This window comes from Protopterus annectens, chromosome 5.part0 (genome assembly GCF_019279795.1).
Source record: "Protopterus annectens isolate FY-2018-M chromosome 5.part0, PAN1.0, whole genome shotgun sequence".
Taxonomy (NCBI): Eukaryota; Metazoa; Chordata; order Ceratodontiformes; family Protopteridae; genus Protopterus; species Protopterus annectens.
Window position 1 is genome coordinate 896,712,753 of NC_056735.1, and position 21,078 is coordinate 896,733,830.

The 21,078-nt window shown below is 38.8% G+C and overlaps 1 protein-coding gene across 1 annotated transcript in view; it reads left to right on the forward strand.

Annotated features, from left to right (window-relative positions):
• The window catches only part of SLCO2B1 (solute carrier organic anion transporter family member 2B1), a 1,297,574-nt gene that overhangs the window by 940,490 nt on the left and 336,006 nt on the right, over positions 1-21,078 (forward strand). The window contains exon 9 of the mRNA XM_044072692.1: positions 20,767-20,931. Within this exon, the coding sequence (XP_043928627.1) occupies positions 20,767-20,931 (165 nt within the window). The remainder of the gene's footprint in view (positions 1-20,766; positions 20,932-21,078) is intronic.

A 21,078-nucleotide genomic window follows, 5' to 3' on the forward strand; every position in this document is an offset into this window, starting at 1 on the left:
CCCCCACACCCTCCCTATTTAATATTCTCACTCCAGGGTTGCACTGCAGTGGGGCAGGGGCTATATTCCCTTTTCAACCAAATGAACTTCGACCAAGTGAGCTTTCAGTGAAGTGAGCTTTCAGTGAAGTGCAATGCCTGGAATCATTTTTGACTAAGTGTAATTCGACCAAATGTATGGAATCCATATATATATATATATATATATATATATATATATATATATATATATATATATATATATATATATATATATGGGTCTACTGCTTTACATCGAAAATACACTTCTTTGAAATAGAGCAGTAGAACCTATACTTCAGCGAAAGTCCACTTAAACGAATGTGCACTTTCACTTGAAGTCTAGTTCCCCGGGCTAACCAAAAAAAAAAACACTAAAACATGTTTTTGCAGGGGGGCAAGCCCCCCTGCACCCCCCATGTAGAGGGCTGAGCCCCCCACACCCCCCTACTTAAATATACCAACTCCGAGATCACACTACGGCGGGGAAAGGAATATTCCCATTCCACGCTGTAGTGTGACTGCCAAAGTCAATGTTCGAAGTTTCACTGCTTCGAACAAGTAGACTCAGTGAAGTGTGGTTCGAAGTAGTGTAGCTTCAAACATATTGATGGATCCCATATATATATATATATATATATATATATATATATATATATATATATATATATATATATATCGTTTTTGTAAAGGGAAGTCATAGTCTACTCAAGGAGCATAAATGTACATTTTTATGAAGCTAAAACCAAGTAAATGAGTGTTTTTAACTGCTAATCTATTGTAAGTCCTAGTGTGTTGCAGATACTGATTCACAGTTGAGTTTGGCACATTTGAAAAGATTTTCAGTCTAGCTGTTTATTGTCTTACACATTATCTGGTCTGTTGTACTGAATGGTTTCCAGCATTTCTTTGAGTCTGAGGGGAAAGTTCTTTTGAGTTTAAGAAACAATAATGGAAGCTGACTTTCCTGTGCCAATAGCTGTGGATTTCAGTGTTCCAGATTTACTGTGGGCTGGGACCATCCTTGCTTCAAAGTAGTATGCACACTGACTGAAATTTATAGCAAACATTATGGAGGATATTGGTTTGAAAAATGTGTGTAGGAGGCTATATTCAAAAGAAGAGGGACTGCCATTTGCCATCTAAGGCAGCTTAAATTCAAATATGCTTTATTAATTGTCATGTGAGAAGTTACTATTAAAAGTCCAATCAACTGAGATTATGACAGATCCCTTTCCTCACAATGGATGCCAGGAATCTTCTTCTTTCGGCTGCTCCCATTAGGGGTCAGCACAGTAGATCTACTGTTTCCATTTCTTCCTGTCCTCTGCATCTTTCGCTGTCACACCAACCACCTGCATGTCCTCTCTCACCACATCCATAAACCTTATCTTAGGCCTTCCTCTTTTCCTGTTACCTGGCAGCTTCATCCTTAGCATCTTTTTCCCAATATACTCTGCGTCCCTCCTCAACACATGTCCAAACCAACGTAATCTTGCCTCTCTGGCTCCAAACCTTCCAACCTGGGCTGACCCTCTAATATACTAATTCCTAATCCTGTCCATCCTCGTCACACCCAGTGCAAATCTTAACATCTTCAGCTCTGCCACATCAAGCTCTGACTCCTGCCTTTTTGTCAATGCCACTGACTCCAGCCCATATAACATAGCTGGTCTCACTACCCTCTTGTAGACCTTCCCTTTCACTCTTACTGGTACTCGTCTATCACAAATCACTCCTGACACTCTTCTCCATCCACTCCATCCTGCCTGTACTCTCTTATTCACCTTTCTTCCACACGCACCATTGCTCTGAACTGTTGATCGCGAGTTCTTAAACTCATCCACCTTTGCCACCTCTATTCCCTGCATCCTCTCCATTTCTCTATCCTCCATCTCATTCACATGCATATATTCTGTCTTAGTCCTGCTGACCTTCATTCCTCTTCTATCTAGAGCATATTTCCACCTCTCCAGGGTCTCCTCCACCTGTTCCCTATTCTCACTACAGATCACAATGTCATTTGCAAACATCATAGTTCACGGGGACTCCTGTCTGATCTCGTCTCTCAACCTGTCCATCACCATTGTAAATAAGAAAGGGCTCAGAGCTGATCCTTGATGTAATCCCACCTCCACCTTAAACGCATCCATCACTCCCACCGCAGACCTCACCGCTATCACCCTACCCTCGTACATATCCTGTACCACTCTTACATACTTATCTGACACTCCCAACTTCCTCATACAATACCACAACTCCTCTCTAGGCACCCTGTCATATGCTTTCTCTAAGTCCAGAAAGACACAATGCATCTCCTTCTGACCTTCTCTGTACTTCTCCATTAACACTGTCAGAGCAAACATCGCATCTGCAGTGCTCTTTCCTGGCATGAAACCATACTGCTGATCACTAATCATCACCTCCCTTCTTAACCTAGCTTCCACTACTCTTTCCCAGAACTTCATGCTGTGACTGATAAATGTAATCCCTCTGTAGTTACTACAGCTCTCCACATCACCCTTATTCTTAAAAATCGGTACCAAAGCACTTTTTCTCCATTCTTCAGGCATCCTCTCACTTTCCAAGATTTCATTAAACAATCTAGTTAAAAACTCCACTGCCATTTCACCTAAACACCTCCTTGCTTCCACAGGTATGTCATCTGGACCGACAGCCTTTCCATTTTTCATCCTCTTCATAGCTATCTTTACTTCCTCCTTGCTCTTCCACTGCATTTCATAATTCACTATCCGCACATCATCCAACCTTCTCTCCCTCTCATTCTCTTCATTCATTGACCCCTCAAAGTACTCTTTCCATCTGCTCAACACACTCTCCTCACTTGTGAGTACATTTCCCTCATTATCCTTTATCACCCTTACCTGCTGCATATCTTTACTAGCTTGGTCACTCTGTCTAGCCAATCGGTACAGGTCCTTTTCTCCCTCCTTAGTGTCCAACCTTTCATACAGCTCTTCATACGCCTTATCCTTAGCCTTCGCAACCTCTCTCTTTGCCATGCACCTCATCTCCTTATCTCTTGTCTACTTTCTTCATCTCTCTGACACTCCCATTTCTTCTTCGCCAACCTCTTTCTCTGTATACTCTCCTGTACTTCTTCATTCCACCACCAGGTCTCCTTGTCCTCCTTTCTCTTTGCAGATGTCACACCAAGCACCTTTCTAGCCATCTCTCTTACTAGCTCTGCTGTAGTTACCCAGCTATTCGGTAACTCTTCATTGCCACTCAGTGCCTGTCTTAACTCTTCCCTGAACTCCACCTCACAATTACCCTTTTTCAATTTCCACCATTTGATCCTTGGTGCTGCCCTCACACTCATCCTCCTCTTCTTGATCACCAATGTCATCCTACAAACCATCATCCTATGCTGCCTAACTACACTTTCCCCTGCCATTACTTTACAGTCTCCGATCTCCTTCAGACTGGCCCTTCTACATAAGATATAATCCACCTGTGTGCATCTTCCTCCACTCTTGTATGTCACCCTATGCTCCTCCCTCTTGTTAAAACATGTATTCATCACAGCCATGTCCATCCTTTTCACAAAATCCACTACTATCTGACCTTCTGCATTCCTTTGCTTAACACCATACCTACCCATCACTTCCTCAACCCCTCTGTTCCCTTCACCAACATGCCCATTGAAATCTGCTCCAATCACCAGTCTCTAACCCTTGGGTATAGTCATCACCACTTCATCCAACTCACTCCAGAATTTTTCTTTCTCATCCATCGCACACCCAACTTGTGGAACATATGCACTAACAACATTCATCATTACACCATCAATTTCTAGCTTCATAAACATCACTCTATCCAACACTCTTTTTACCTCCAAAACACTCTTAGCATACTGTTCCTTCAGGATAACCCCTACGCCATTTCTCCTCCCATCCACACCATGATAAAACAATTTGAACCCACCTCCGATACACCTAGCCTTGCTCCCCTTCCATCTGGTCTCTTGCACATACAATATATCAACCTTCCTTTGGTCCATCATATCAGCTAGCTCTCTCCCTATACCAGCCATACTGCCAACATTCAATGTTCTGACCCTCACTATCACAGTCTAGCCTTTACCTGTCTTCGGGCATGCCTTCCCCCTCTTCTCCTCCTTCGGCCAACAGTAGCCCAATTTCCACCAGCACCTGTTGGCCAACAGTACTGGTGGCGGTCATTGTTAATCCGGGCCTCGACCGATCTGGTATGTATATCTGTGCAGTTGTCCGCATGAATGATTTGGCAAAACTTTACTCCGGATGCCCTTCCTGATGCAACCCTCCCCATTTATCTGGGCTTGGGACCGTCACAAAGAAATGCTGTGGCTTGTGCATCCCCAGTGGCTATATAGCAGTCAATGTCTCCCTTGCAATACTTGAGTATGGACTCCCAGTTGTATTAGTATGCTATGCTCAGAACACACCAGTAATGCAGTCTGATGAAAACAAAATTAGCCAGATTTATTAATCTAACAATATAGAGCATTATTGCACTACATTGATTGGCTCTCTGTTTCTTCAATGGTTTCCCTTCTTTTTAATATGATGTCACTGAGAATTATTCAAGAGTGAACTGCCCTACTGTCATTTGCAAACTGAACATTAGTACTTATATCTACTCTGTCATGAACATTGATGTCATTCATCTATTATTGATGCTAGTAGAAGGGCATTCTCCAAAATAACACGAGCATGCCTGAATAGTAGCCCTGGACAGATGCAGAAAATAGAACAAATACAATTGTTTAAAAAAAACTCTTAAGCATCACCTTGTTAAAATAAATAAATAAATAAATGCAATTGCTTTAGAGATGCAGGGGTGCCATTGTCACTTGCAGCAGGACTATTAATTGTGATTCAGTTTCTCTCTCACTTCCTTCCTCTGACCATTAAATATCTCATTGGAATTTTATGTTTTTGTGAGGTTTGGAAGTTGTCTACCTATCTTCTCCTCACCTACTTTGTATATTTATTCATATGTGTATATGCATACGTATTTTTATGTGCCATTTTTTTATCCTGATAATTCTTCCATTTGTCTACTGCGTGATTACATCATATTAATGAAAACTAGTTTGTCCTTTGTTATTCATGCTTCTATGCTACCATGTTATGTTCTACTACTGCATTATTGGAATTGTTTATTGCAATATTGAAAGGTCTGCCTATGCATTCTTGGTCAATGGATTCATGATCCAGTTCACTTTTCTGGTTAACAAATGTAAAATAAATAAATCACATTACAGTTAGTGTACAGCTGAGCCCAGTAGCTTCAGGAAAGCTGCCCAAACCCTGGGGGATGACCCCACTGATTCTAAATGAGCCAGATACTATAGAGGACAACAAAGGAGCTGTTCATGATCATATTCAGTGGTGCTAAAGTAGTTTTTTTAATCAAGGTCTGGTGGAATTCCCTGCAACAAGAATGACAGACCTTGTACAGCTAGAACAAAGCAACTATTTTAACCCAGATGGGTTTGCACACTTCCCAACTGAAAATGACTGCAGAAACCACACTGGATGTATGGATCAAGCCTTAGTAAAGGAATGCAAGCATATCCACACATACATTAATTTCCCTAATCAGAAAGGGCTCACCTACACTTAGAAAAGCTAACCAAAAGAGATTTGGCTTTAGGGAATATACTGGGCAAATTTCATGCTTACTGTATTAAGAAGAGATAGGGAATCACAGCATTTCTTCCTGACCTAATTAGAAAGGTTTCTTGAGAGGGATTATTTAGGAATTCAGGGGGTTTCAAAATAAGTTGTATAGTGACAATAGAGCTAAGTCCTTTTTGACAGATAAGACTGAACTTAAAGAGAATTCCCATGCAGTTGTGCATACTGGAAAATGCAGGGAAGCTTTCTTGACTTGCATGGGTTTAATGTAGAAATGTATCAGGTCTTGAAAGAACAGCTCTATAGACCTCTTTCAGCTTTTTTCACTTCATTTCAGACTGAGGAAAACTGTAAACTATTCATCACTACATTCCACAGTAACAGCCTAACCTAATCCTAAAAAGACCAATTACAGAATGATTTTCTTGCTCATTATTGACTAGAAATTGTGTGTCACAGTTCTGTCTACTTGGATAAACCAGTCTCCATCCCCTCTAACATCCTTTCTATACAGGTGGTCATGAGTATAACAGGGAGGTAAAGTCCTTCACTTGCGTACTTTCCAGACTTAAATGCAGGGACTTGGGGAATTAGCTGAAACAGGATTTCTGCTCTCAATATTGGCCTTTTTGTTGGAAAACAATGAAGTTGATAAGGTTTCCTGGCCCTTGTTATCCATATTTCTAGAACACTGTATGCCTGTCCATCAGAGACTACTCCTTATACATTATAAGGGAATCCAACAATGCTAACTGACTCTTACAGTTTCTTCATAAAGTACTGCAACAGACATGGGATATAATGCTCTCAACATAAGGTGAAATAAGACATTACTCTTTCAGATGGATGTCTAATGGTTGCACATAATTCGTTGAATAATATAGTGCCCATTGCAGCTAGTCACTTGCATTTTGCTAACATATCTTGGCTGCATGTGAGCATACACAAGACAGAGACATTTCTCATAAACTCCAGTATAAAAGTTCTAATAGACTCTGGAACTCTGCATGCTTTCTCACTGCATTCTTAGAAGCTGAAATGTTTAGGAATTTGTCTACACTGAATGAGCTTGCCACAAAGAAGTTATGACTTTGTGGCCAAAATGGATTATCTGAGAAAAACAATTGGTGAAAGCTCTGAAAATGTCTCTGATAGAAAATTTAATAAAAATAGCATTTGCATATACTTGATAGCTATTTATATGTATTAATAGTAATAGAAAAGATGTATAGCTTATTTCTTCAAAGTTGTAATTTTCCTGTCAGAATTTCATCTGCTTGTTAAAGGGATAGGAGACTTCAACATGAGACATTCAAAGATGGTACTTAGGATTCTTCTGTTAAAAACAGAGATCCAGTCACTACTATCTAGCATGCAGGCTATATTACTAAAAATGGACAAACTGGATACTAAAATAGAAAGTTTTAAAAAAGAATCCAGAAAAAGATGGAACATTTAGAAATTCATATTAAATGACAAAGTGTACATATCAACACTAGAAGGAGCTTTAAATGATCACGAAGAGTGATTAACTGAAGGTGAGACTCAGACTGAATTCCTTTTTAAAATAAAATAAATGTTTTATAGATAAAAACGTTGATGATTCAGAAAATAGACTGAGATAAAACAATATCAGAATAGATGGCTTACCTGAAAACATGAGGATGATAATATAATAAACTTCTTACCATCCTGGCTGCATAAAATATTGAATGTACCTGAAACTTTATCTTTAGAATTGAAAGGCCATATAGATCCTTGAGAACACCTTCAAATAAGGAAATTCACTACTATATTCAATAATAGTTGAGTTCATGTCCAAAAGATCAAATATTAAAAATAGCATGGTTCAAACCACCTATTAAAATAGGTTAGCATGTAGTCAAATTTGTCAATGACTATTTCAGTAAAGTAGTAAGTAAAGGGAAATCATGCTTGCCAGTGACTAAAGCTACTTTGGTGTTTCCTTCAAAGATCAAATATTTTTTCATAAGGAGTTAAACACTAGAAGAGGCATCTACATATGTTAATAAAATAAAATCTTTAACAACACTAAAGCAATGGACTAGAATGTTGCATCCCTCAAGAGACAGAGTGAGCTGAATTGATGGAAAACTGCTTCTGAAGTTAAATAGCTTAAAACAAGTGACATTTTTTCCTGATTGCAGGACCTTTATTTTCTGAAATAATAGATTTACCACCTATGTAAACGATTTATTTATAAAGCATTTCCTTTGCTTTTTTAGAACACATTAGTTTCATAGGTGGTTTATGAAGCAATTAGCACTGAAAATAAGCTTGATTTTTGAGTAGCATGGAACTGATTCATTCTTATTTGCTGTGCTTCCCACCTGCTTCTCAAGCTGTTTTGATGAAAATCTAGGTCCTAAAAGAGTTTAAAGTTCATCACTGATGTTTATGAAAGCAGGAAATGCCTGAATCATGGCCACAACAAACTGAAGAGATTTCAACTTCTTTTCACTTGATTTAGAATTAAAGACTTCGAAACACAAAAGCTATAGTAATGTTTTACATTGTGCTGTCTCTGATTTATAAATTGCTTACATTTTAATGAATGTTAATAGCTTATGCTGCAGTGTTATTAATCACAACTGTGTATATTAATGGGAAGGAGTAAAATTAGATGTTTGTTATAGATTAGAATAAAATGAGAAACTTACAGAAAAGATTAGCAGCTGATGTGTTATGAGTTGTCATTTTCACATGCTGCATTTAAATACTAATGTTAGGATATGAAATTCAGACCAGAACAACAGTGCACAATTGCTAAAGACAGACATTGAAATTAGGCATGGATTGTTTATATATAGTCAAGATTGGGGTCTATATTATAAGCGTGAAAAAGACTAAACCGCGAATGCTCACATGAGCGAAAATGCCAGGAATCGAAAGTGTGATTGTGGGGTCGTGTTACAGTGAGGAGTGGGATATTTGCCCTTTCCTCACTGTAGTGCAACCTCAGAGTTAGAATATATAGTTAGCGGGGGTGTGAGGGTGCAGCCCCCCACAATAGCAAGTTCAATTATCAGCATTTTCGCTCATGTGAGCATTCGCGGTTTAGTCTTTTATAAACCTGTCAAGATTGCATATAATACTAGAGTTAAGAATAGCAAATGTCATATGAATAATGTGCAAATATGCAAGGAAAGAAACATATTTTCTGTAATATTAATAAAAGAGTAATACCAGTTAGTTAAGAAATATGTACATATGCTACAATCTCTAATAGAGAGCAGATGGTTAAATTGCTCTTTGATGGGAGATTTTTTAAAAATGCAAGTTCTATAAAACAAGGAAAATATCAGTGGACAAATGTGACAGAAAATATATATTTCAATAGCAAACTGCTTATAAGGAAGATGTATATTACATTTACCGGGTCTATATTATAACATCGAAGTCTAAAACTTAGAATGTTATAATATCGAACCCATTCAATCGAAACACCAGAAAACCGAACAGTCAGAATAGCGATTTTTTTTCCCAGGGAAAAAATTTGCTCTTCCGACAAACATACACACAACTCAAGCACACCAAAATAAATAATCCACACACACACACACTTCACAAAACTCTACACTAAACCAGACATATACTGCTAGCTATCCACTTAACTTAACCCAACCCTAACCCTAAGGTCCCTAACTATCGCACAATCACCTTACCCGCTCCTTAACTCTAACTCGCCTAACCCACCCTAACCCTCATGTCCACACAATCGCACATTTACCTGACCCGCGCCCTAACCCTAACTCACCTAACCCATGCCCAGATGCACACTCACCTTCATTTGCACACTTACCTTAAACCGGTCCATAACCTTCGGTCCACAGTTGAGGAAATAGCAAAGCTGCAGAAATGGCCCACTGAGTACTTTCCCTAGGAAAGTATTTGGTGTTCTGCAGCTTTGCTATTTCAAGCGTTCGCTCTACTGGGTTTGATATTATAACATTTGAAGTTTTTAGACTTTGATGTTATAATATAGACTCACATTTACCTGCATATGGCAGAAACATAACTGTATCAGATCTCATATAATTTTCTGAGAAAAATTACATAAAAAGATATTTAAAAAGACCCTCAAAACTGAAATATGATTGAATGAACTTTGAAGCTTTTTGCATATTAGACGTCACTGGATTCACTAAGATTACTTGAAATAACTTATTTCATAAGTCAAATCTGAAATTGGAGGTTTTTTTTTTTTTTTTTTGCGGTGTCATTTCAAATGGAAAGTAGAGTAGATTTTTCAGGATGTTTGAAACTAGGAAAAGATAATGTGCTTTGAAATGAGTAATATGTAACTTTTAAATGTAATATAGGCTGCAAATGTCTTTTGACTTTTTTGAGTAGCAACATATTCCCTTTAAACTTAGTCACATATGTGGTTTTAAGGAGTTCAGTTAATTATTTAAAAGATTTTTAGATATTTTGATATTTATCATATTGTGGGTATTATGCAAATTTAATATATAGACCCATGTAGTTTTAAAATGAACTCAGAGCTTTTGTTAGAGTAATAAAATATGTATATATCTTTCAACATGATAAATGTATATATACATTGATTTTCCTATTGTGTAATTGTTTGGTAAGCTTAGGTTGCCTGTCACCTGTAAGTTTGCAAGTAAAATCTTTTAATGTCCTACTCTGCCCTACTTTTATATTTAAATATTTAGTTGTAATAATGTTAAATGAGCAAGTAATTCAAACATGTTCAATAGATAATTACACTACTATTAGATAAATAGACATGTATTGCATTATTTGTAAGATTATTTGCTATTTTTGATTAATAGAAATAGATTACTGAACTTTTAAATATTAATGGGGAAAATAGTTTTAAATGGCAAAATACGCAATTAAGTTGGTAGCCTTTTAATTTTTTTAACTTATATATAATAAAGTATTAATTATTTGTAAGTTATGGTAGGTTCAATATTCAATATTCAATAGACAAAGTAGGAACTTAAGTATCAGTGGTAGGTTGTGTTTTATTAGTAATATATCTAGTTGCAGTTGTAGATTTGTTTCTGTTTTTGTTACAAGTTTTAGTAGTCTAGCTTATAGAAAGGAAGAATTCAAAAATACTGCAAGTCAAGTTAGTGTTGTAGGAGTACACTAGAGTTTTATGTACACCTACATTAATATGGTGGATATATGTATCATATCTCTTGATAAAGTCATTGTACCAAAAAAGGTAGTTATAATTGATGTATGGTAGATAAAATTTGGTGATACAAAGTGCAAATTTAGGAATTTCATGTCCCAAAACTGACATCAATACACAACTGAGAAGCAGGAGACATGACAGATCACAAGCTCAGAAATAGCAACACTCCCAATGAAAAATAAGTCACAAAATTATTATTATTATTACTATTATTATTATAATTATTTTGTAGGTGGACAAAGTGGGCAAAACTTCCTACACTGCAACATGAGGTAAAGCACCCCAGTCACTGTACATACTGACTCCCAAAAGAAGGAAACAAACATATGATTTGAATCTTTCAGATTCTGTAACCCACAAACAAGCACACAGTATGTGAATTAGCCTGCACCAATGCATTATACTGTCAACAACAGGAAAGAAATTATCTTCCTCTTTTGGTGGTTCATTAAATGACACAGAAGTATGTGACAAAATTTAAGGGTCAGATTTCAAAAGAGTTGCTCTTAGTGTAAATCTGCCCTGATTTCGAAAGATTTGTTCTTTGTTTCAGTAATATAGTTCTGTGTAAGGAACCATAAATGAGGGAATAAAATGCACAAACCACAAAGCCAAAACAGAAGCAATGACAACCACAGGATAGTGAGCCAAAAGTATTTAATTAAGCACTTTTTGTCCAGTCAATAAGTTGAACCTCTTCAGATAAAATAACAATTGATACATCACAATTTGAATATCCCTCCATATAAATCGCATGATACACTTTAATACATAAAAAACTCTCACCTTCTAACCATTAAGGAAGTAGTTCTAAGATAAATATCTCGGTTTACACCAGAGGCCATATTTCAAAAGACCACGTCTCAGTGTAAGTAGCCCTGGGCTTTCTGTTTTTCACATATAAATAAATAATTTACTTTCTTAAAATATTAAGACACGGAGTCTCTCTCTAGGATTTTATGTTTTCAGGGGTTTTCAATGTGTATTTATTTATTTATTTTATTTTACATTTGTTGACCGGGATCGTCCGACTGGATATATGTCCATTTTCAGCGGAGGCCCGGGGAGAAAAGCTCCACCTAACAAAACAGAGACAGTATATTCATCACTGAGTGACAAACTCAAGCAGACATGTTTAGAAAAATATAGACAGAGAATACAGGCAGATATCAATATACACAATGTGCAGACTTACATCTGATTGGCAGAGACGTATCAGAAAATGTGAACATAGAATACAATCAGATCTCATAATTTACAATGCTTAGACATTCAAATGCTATGAGGCATAGATACTTGGCTAAACAGCAGATTGGGTAGCAAGATATGTATTAATGAAGTTGTTAGTCAGGTTAGAACAAGAGCACAGCCAATGAGTTGCGAGGTATTTTTTGAGTTCTCTTTTAAATAGAGGTAGTGAGGTTTCCTTGGTAACAGTAGTAGGGAGTAGATTTCAGATTTTACTGCTTGAGTTGGCAAATACAGCATCGCCTGCAGAGTTTTTGGATTTTTGGGTCAGTATCATGAGTTTATCAGCTGAGCGTAATGGCCTAGAGGCACTATGAGGGGTGAGAATATTTTTGAGGGCAGGGGTGTTATCAGGTTGATGGAGTATTTTATGCACTACTATAAGTTGGTTGAACTGTAGAAGGGTAGGATACTCTAGCCATCTCAGTGCTTCGAGGTTCTGGTAATGGTGGTCCTATAAGCCATGCCAGTAGCGAATCTGGCTATATGATTGTAACATCCTGATAGTTTATTGAGATCGGTTTTGGATAGGTTGGTGAGTACAGGGGAGGCATACATAAGGGTAGTGAGGAGGTATAATCTTGAAATAGCTACCCTAGCTAGGGGGGTGAGGAAAGGTTTGGCTCTGTACAGGGAACCAAGTTTTTTGTTGATGGACTTAATAGTGTGATTTACATGTTTATCAAATTTAAGGTTGTTGTCTATTATTATGCCTAGAAGCTTTGTATGGTCATCAGGGAAGATAATGGTGTCATTGCTAGATTTGATGTTGAAGGAAGGAGGAGAAATTCTACAGTTAGGGGAGAAAAGTAGTAGCTTGGTTTTGTTAGGATTTAGAAGCAGGTGGCAATTAGCCAGCCATGTTTCTACCATGCTGATTTATTAGCGTTGAGTCATCTGCATATTGGATGTAGGTGGCTCCTGGGATGGTGGTGTGCACATCATTGATAAAGATAAAAAAAAGAAGGGGACTTAGTATGGACCCTTGTGGGACACCTAGGGTTAGAGGAAGTTGGGATGACAGCTTGCTCTGCAATAAGACAGCCTGCTGTCTACTGTTTAGGTAGGAGTGAAACCATTGTATTGCATGTTGGTCTAAACCGATGGTTGTAGGGTATTGAGCAGTAGCTGATGGTTGACAATATCGAAAGCTTTTGACAGATCTAGAAAGAGTGCTGAAGATAGTTTGTTGTTACGATGAAGACTGATGACATTAGAGGAAGCTAGAAGAGCCATGGTGGTACTGTGGAATGGCCTAAAGCCGTGCTGAGATGATATCCCATACATACATTGAGGGGACATTCTTTAGTAGGCTTTCCCATTTGGAGGTGATTGGGGAGCTACAGTGTTAACATCCCAGGTCATTTGCCCAATGATTGTGGGCAGCATTGGTAGTTGCCTTATCTCTATAGGTTTTTTCATGCTAAATCTACATTCCCTGTAGCCTCTGACAAATTTATTTATTTATTATCATTTGTTAACCAGGTTGGTCCAACTGAGCCAAGGGCCCGTTTTCAGTGGAGACCCGAGGAGAAAAGCACCAGATGCAGTTAATCAAAAAAAAAGCATTAGACATTAAGTTGACAGTCTACTATGCCATACTCAGCCATATGTATTACTGTTTTCTCTTATTATGGTGAAATCCACAATGGTATGTAAAAAGTTACCCCTGTGTGAGGTATTTTATCTTCATTATCTAGCAGTTTATTCAGATTTATTTGTGCATTCATGTGCTGCCTTATGGATCATTTCCTTGGCATTTATATTTGCTGATATATTTATAAATCCCAATTTTTCAAAGTTTTTTTTTCAATATAGTAAAATAACTGGTGCCAAAATCATGGACAGAAACTAAATGCCAAAAATGCATCATTGTGAACTTTGAGAAGTCATCTATACCAGGGCAGTACTACATTATCAGTACACTCTTAGGAGTTGATCCAGTTATTCAGGATTTGGGAAGCTATGTGGAAGTAACCTACCTGTTAACCAATGTGTGTCCAGTGCTGTAAGAATGTCCTTCTGTATTACACAGCTTATTAGAAAAGGGATTGTGTCTAGATCTAGAGATGTCATTGTACCCCTTTATTCAGACCTTATTTGTCCAGTCATTGATTATAATGGCTCCCATTGGTATGCATCTGTCCAGACATATGAAAAAAACTGTAATGCCCACAGAGATAATTTACTAAAAGGCTACAAGGCCTAAACAACATGTCCTACATGGACTTACTCAAAGACCTGTCACTATACTTGGTATTCTACAGGCTACTAATCTGTTTCTAGCATACAAGGAATTCTCCAACCCAATACTGCTGGATTTATTGCATATCAGTAAGTCAAATGGCATCAGAAATACTCTGTCTAGGGATCTAAACCTCTTTTGCAGCATCAACAGAATGGTTTGGAGGGACAGGTGTATCTTGCAGAGGATAACCCTGTTCTGGAACAGGTTCCTCATACATGTAAAACAAAGTTCATTCTGTCCATGTTCAAGTGCAACTTAGATCTTTGGATGAGAAACAGAAAATTTACCCCTAGACTCTCCTCTGTACTACTAATGAACAAAGGCAGCTCCTAAATGCTTTATCTTGTGAATGGGTCCCCTGAAATTATTTAAGGTATAATCCCAATTGTTCTCATTAGGTGTATTATATAGTTATCAACCATGGGATGGGTAAGGCCAATCTCTATCCAAATGGGATATGTTAATTTGAGCATAAAAAGGGAAAATGGCTAGGCTTAAAATTGTTTCCAAGGGCAGCTAGCCTAGTACTCACCCATGGAACTATGATCCTATAATGTTTCTGGACATTGCTATCAATATAATTACCAATTTTGTATTTGGTATGGCATTTTTTTTTTCAATATTGCGAAATGTTTATATAATTAACTGAAAGAAATGTAAACAAAAATCTTTTATCCTTAAATTATTTCAGACAAGACAAGTAGATAAAGAAGTGATAAGACTGAAACAATGTACGGTGAACAATATAAATCCATGTTTAAAGGAAGCTTAATTAAAAGAAATGGAGCAGATTTTGCTTCTAAATTTCCTGATACCATGCAATCAAGAACTTCATAACATAGTAAAATAAAAGAAAGCAATAGTTTTTGATAAGAAAAAAGATATAGCAACAGTTGTAATGAGGTTGACTAAACAGCAGAGACCTCCAAGGCAGAAACTCACTCGACCAGCACAACAGAGCACTAATCACGAGATACATAACTCTCCTAAACAGTGTGCCACTCAGTCAAAGCCCCTAAGGCAAAATGGGTCTATATTACCACAGCGATAAACCCTATGTGCGAATAGCGAAACATCGACCCCTATACAGCGAACTGTGAAATTCCCGAACGCACTAAACTGCGAAAAAAAAAATACCGAACTGTCATAGTCAGCCAACCCCACCACCCGCTGCATACTACCTACCCAAACAAAATAAATAAACCACATACATACACTAACCAAACCATACTTCTAACCTAAACTAAAGCACCAAAACACTACCTCCAACACTACACTAAACCCCACAAACACAACTATCTGTGCACTCTCCTTAACTGCTCCCTAACCCTAAGGTCCATAACTATCGCACACATCCCCTACAGACATACACCTAAACAAAATAAATAATACACATACATACACTTAAAAAAACCTTACACCTAACACTACACTAACTCTTACATACATTACCTATCTATGCACTTACCTTAACCCAAATCCTAACAGTAACGTCCTATCTATCGCACGCTTACCTTACGGAGCTATACTGCAGACGGGCCAACCAAAACAAATCGATATTTCGAAATTCGCTGTTTTGAATGTTTGGGATTTACATACTTCATGCAATATGGTTCGACGTCTTCATATTCGCCTAAAGGGATTTTCGATCGCGTAATAGGAACTCTGCAAAACAGCATGCCCAACACACTAGTCATAGGTGATTTAATAGGGAGGCACACTGATGTTCCACTCACTAGGTTGAATAAGGAGAAAGTAACAGTCAGCTGCCTGTCAGGTGCTAGGATCCACCACATAACGCATGCACTCAGGTCCCTCAACAACAGGTACAAATATGACTCTGTCATTCTACATGTGGGTGTAAACGACCTGAGACATACCTCCCTGGACTACATGAAAAGAGACATGAGGAGCTCTCAGATTATGTAGCCCAGGTGGGTATGACCCTAGCCCTGAGCAGCATCCTACCATCACCCAGAATGATACCACAGTATAAGCAGAAAATGATTAATTTCAACAATTGGCTAAGTTTCTGGTGTTAGTCTAAGGGGATCCAGTATCTGTCTGCCTGGGATGACATGATTGACAAACCTCGAAGCTTTGCTAGAGATGGCCTGCATCTGTCACCCCTGGGCTTCCAGATACTGGCCAAGGCTCTTGCCACCCCTATAGTGCCTTTTTAGCCAGTGTTCCAAAGATCAAATTACCACCATAACAGCAACAAACAAATGCAATCTGAGGGTCATGCTGCTCAATGCTAGAAATCTAAATCTCAAAATGCACTTGCTTGAAGCACTCCATAAAATGGAGAACATCGACATTTGTGCTGTGACAGAGATCTAGTTTAAAGCAGCAGAAAGCACCCCTGCACTACCAGGCTATAACTCATTCCACACCTTTCGGCCCCAGAACTTGGACCGAAGCTCCAAAGGCAGTGGTATTTCCATATTCATAAAGGATGTGCACACCTCCAGAGTGGCAGCCCAACAAAACACATCAGAGAGGGTCTATATTAAATCACTGAATGCTTAGAAAAGTGAACGATGATTTTTCAACCCCATGTAAGTGAAAGCTTACAAACTCAAACGCTTAGAACAGCGATTTTTTTCAAAAGGAAAAAAAATCGCTGTTCCAAAAAAAACAAACAAAAAAAAAAACACTTAAAACATAACTTCACCCCCCCACACCCTCCCTACTTAAATATACCAACTCCAAAATTGCACTACAGTGATGAAAACGGCAAAGTAACGGATGCAGCCAAGCGATTTCTTTCCCAGGGAATGAATTTGCTTATATGCCGCTTCGTCATTTTGCCTTTTCATCTTTTCAAGTTCAACCAAGACGCATTCAAAAGAATGCGTCTTCAGTCATCTAATAGGAACCCATCAGAGATAATTCAGGTGCAGCTAATATTGGGTAAGACAGCGATTCAGGTCATAGCCTGCCATAGGCCCCAACCATGTCCCAAGACTGACACTCCATGTTCCTAAGCAACCTAGAGAATGTTAGGGTCTAACCTAACACTCTCATACTGGGTGACTTCAACTACCCCTCCATTAACTGGGAAAACTACTCATGTACCAATGCACTTGCCCATCGTTTCCTGGAATTCATTAATTCCAGTGCCCTGGACCAGCTCGTTCTACCCCCACTAGAGGTAACAACAACCTTGACCTTGTCAGTACTAACATGGGCTACCATTGCTCTACACCAATAGTCAGCTCCTCCCATGTTAGATCTGACCACAAACTAATAACCTTTGAAATCCACATCCCTCCCACCCCACCTCGCAAAGGTAACCACCACTAAAAACTTTTCTGAAGCTAACTTTGGGCTCCTAAAAACAGAGGTGGCTAACTTCACAGCACCCATGCAAATGGAGAATAGTTGCATGACTGCCGAATCATACACCAGTGCACTGTATGAACACGTACACAAATGCATGGATCTCGCCATACCCAACAGAACCAAGATGCTCTCCTCCAAAAAAGGAAGCCAATCTGGTGGTCCCCTGCCATAAACAAACTCTACAACTGAAGGAGGAAACTGATGCGGAATAAGGTGAAGTCCCAAGACTGGAAAAAGTCCCTTATCACCCTCAAGAAAAAGTTGAGATACTTCATCAAAGCCTCCAAAGCTAGCTATGAATACAGAATTGCAGCAGATAGTAAAGAAAACCACAAGACCTTCTACAGTTATATAAAGAATCTCCACGGCAATACCCAGATTTGCTCTGAGCTACTGCACAATGGCACCTCCTATACTGAGCCAACAGATATTGCCAATATACTGGCCAACAGATTCAGTGCCAGCTTTACCCCCCCCCCCCCCCCAAAGGACCAATCACAATACCAATAAATTGCCAGGCACCCAGTATTACTGCTGCACAGGTTAAAACAACACTGTCCAAGGCCAAGAATACAGCTTCTATGGGACCTGACAATATCCATGGCTGCATTCTACATGAACTACAGAGTGAACTGGCACCTCACCTGTGTGTCCTGTTCAGTCACAGCCTCACCTCAGGCTTTGTCCTTACTGAATGATGCACTGCTACAGTCATCCCTCTCCACAAAGGAGGAGTGACTACAGACTCTGGGGACTATCGCCCCATTAGCCTGACAAGTCTGATATGCAAAACTATGGAACACATCATTGTGGACTTAATAAACAAGGATATAGGGAATCTCCAAACTCTGGATCCCACACAGTTACATTTTGTGAAGGGTAGATCATGCCTGTTCAACCTGGTCAACTTCTTTGACTCAGTCAACAGAGCTGTAAATGAAGAAAAGGTGGTTCATACAGCCTGCCTTGATCTGGCCAAGGCTTTTGATACCATTCCCCACTCAGGAATCATACAAAAACTCACTAAGCTAGGCATCAGCCCCTATATCACTAGGTGGGTTGCAAACTGGCTCACAGATAGAGCCCACAGTGGGAAAGTAGCTGACTCCAAGTCAGATTGCCAACCAGTCATGAGTGGAGTCTCACATGGTTCGTTCCTGGGTCATTTCCTGTTTGGTATCTCCATTTCTGAACTCCAGGCCAGCACAAAGGGATGCTAGCTGACAAAGTTTGCAGGGAATTGCAAGTTGGGAGCTATTATTAACTCCTAAAGTGATGTTGACATCCTACAAAAAGATTTCACTGAGACCAACGACTGGTGTCAGAACCATGGCCATAAGCTCAATGCCATAAAATGTGTTGTCATCCCGTCTGGGGAAAAACCTGGTTCCCATGAATTAGCACATCGATGGTAGTCCACTGAACACAGAAGGCATTATAAGAGATCTGGGAACACAGGTTAACAGCAACCTCTCTTTTGACCACCACATTGCCACTGTGGTCAGAAAGTCCTTCTATGTGGCACATCTCATTACTAAGAGTTTTGCATCCAGGAAGAAAGAGGTCATTGTCACCCTCTACTCTTCCCTCACTAGGCCAGTCCTCGAGTACAATGCCCCATTTGGCATGTACCTCACTAGACACCTGCAACAACTGGAGAGGCCAAAAAAGTACCTCACAAAGAGGATCCTAGGCATTAAACACTTGTCCTATATGGACAGATTCAAAATACTCCCAACTATTCTATCTCATATCACCTACTTAGAGGCGATCTCTGCTTGACTTACAAAGCCAGGTCTGAACCAGCTCTGTTAGAAATGCTACATCTAAAGAAATCCCAATCCCTCCACATCACACACTCCAGAGACCTCAACCTCATTACCACAATTAACAGAACGTGCTGGAGGGACAGGTTCATAACCCAGAGACTACCCATGCTATGGAATAGACTTCCCATACATGTCAAACAGAGCACTTCACTTGCCTCTTTCAGAGAAATCTTGACGAGTGGATGTGAAATAGAAAATTCACGCTGGGGATAACTCCAGTGGCTCTACTCAACAGAGGCACTGGGAACTAAAGTTGGGTGGCACGATGCCAGGGTAATAATATGGGCTAGGCTTGTAAAGGCTCCAGGGCCATTAGCCAAGAACACACCTATGAACCTATGAACCTATAAAACGCAAACAGAGCCATCTAATACTAGTAGGAAAAAATGTTTTCACAAGAAAAATGATGTTTACAAAAAAGATCAGGGTTAAATTCCCTGCTGGAGATAATGACAGCTTGCATATCACTTACTAACTAAAAGGAAAGTAAGACAATGTCAGTCAGTCAGTCCTCAGAAAGACATTTGAAAATATTGGGCTGAATTCAGAAAATTTCCCTTCATGGCTTGTCAAGTATTTTGGTCTGAGTCACCACAAAACTCTGAGATGCTCAGAACTGCAAGTGAAGAAGATTGGATTCTTTAGAAAACACTGAGGCATCATGTTGACACCCACAAAGGAACAAAATCAGCCATGCAAAAGCACAAGAAATATGAGCCAAAATACAAAGTGGTCAAGATTGATTGAATACAGTCACGTCCTTTTAATTTATAAATGGAGGAGGATAAATACATGCTATTTTCTCAGCAAGCAGTGCTGAGTTGCTGTTCTGACTCAGTATTGCATAATTTAATTTCTGAATAATTTTGCATTGGTCAGTTTCATCACTAAGTGCAGACAATTTGCATGAGTCATAAGCCTTAATTTGCTATTAGAAATGTTCTGCACTTACTAGGAGACTAAACTCTAGCAGCTAAGCTCTTATTTTTCTAAATCTTGCCCATTGTCTGCAAAGCACATACAACATCCCATGCATAGGTATAGAATTCCACTCGATCAAGCACATTTTATTAAAAGCTAAACAATCATAGCAAATAGTTTGATTTGTGTTTACTAATGTAAGTTTTATGTTTTTAAGTTAACATGTTAAATGTAAATGTGTATTAATGTTTTGCATGGAAATGCAGCATTATAACCAGAATGAAATAGATACAATGTTCCTTCTTCATTTCAGGTTTTCCGTTCATACTGTTTCGGACACTGAAGAATCCTATTTACCTTCTTGTGGTCTTGGCTCAGGTTAACCTTTCAGCAATGATTGCAGGATTAGCTGTTTTTATGGCAAAGTTCCTAGAAAGGCAATTTACTGTAACAGCATCACATGCCAACCTTATGATAGGTAGGTATTTTTAAAAAACTGCAGTATGACTAATTGGAGTCATAAATGGGCTATTTAAAAACAATCAGGAGGAAATAAAAGTATTGTGAGCTTATAATGTACTACTGCAGTGTGCTTATCTGTGGCTGAATGTTATAGTTTGTTCTT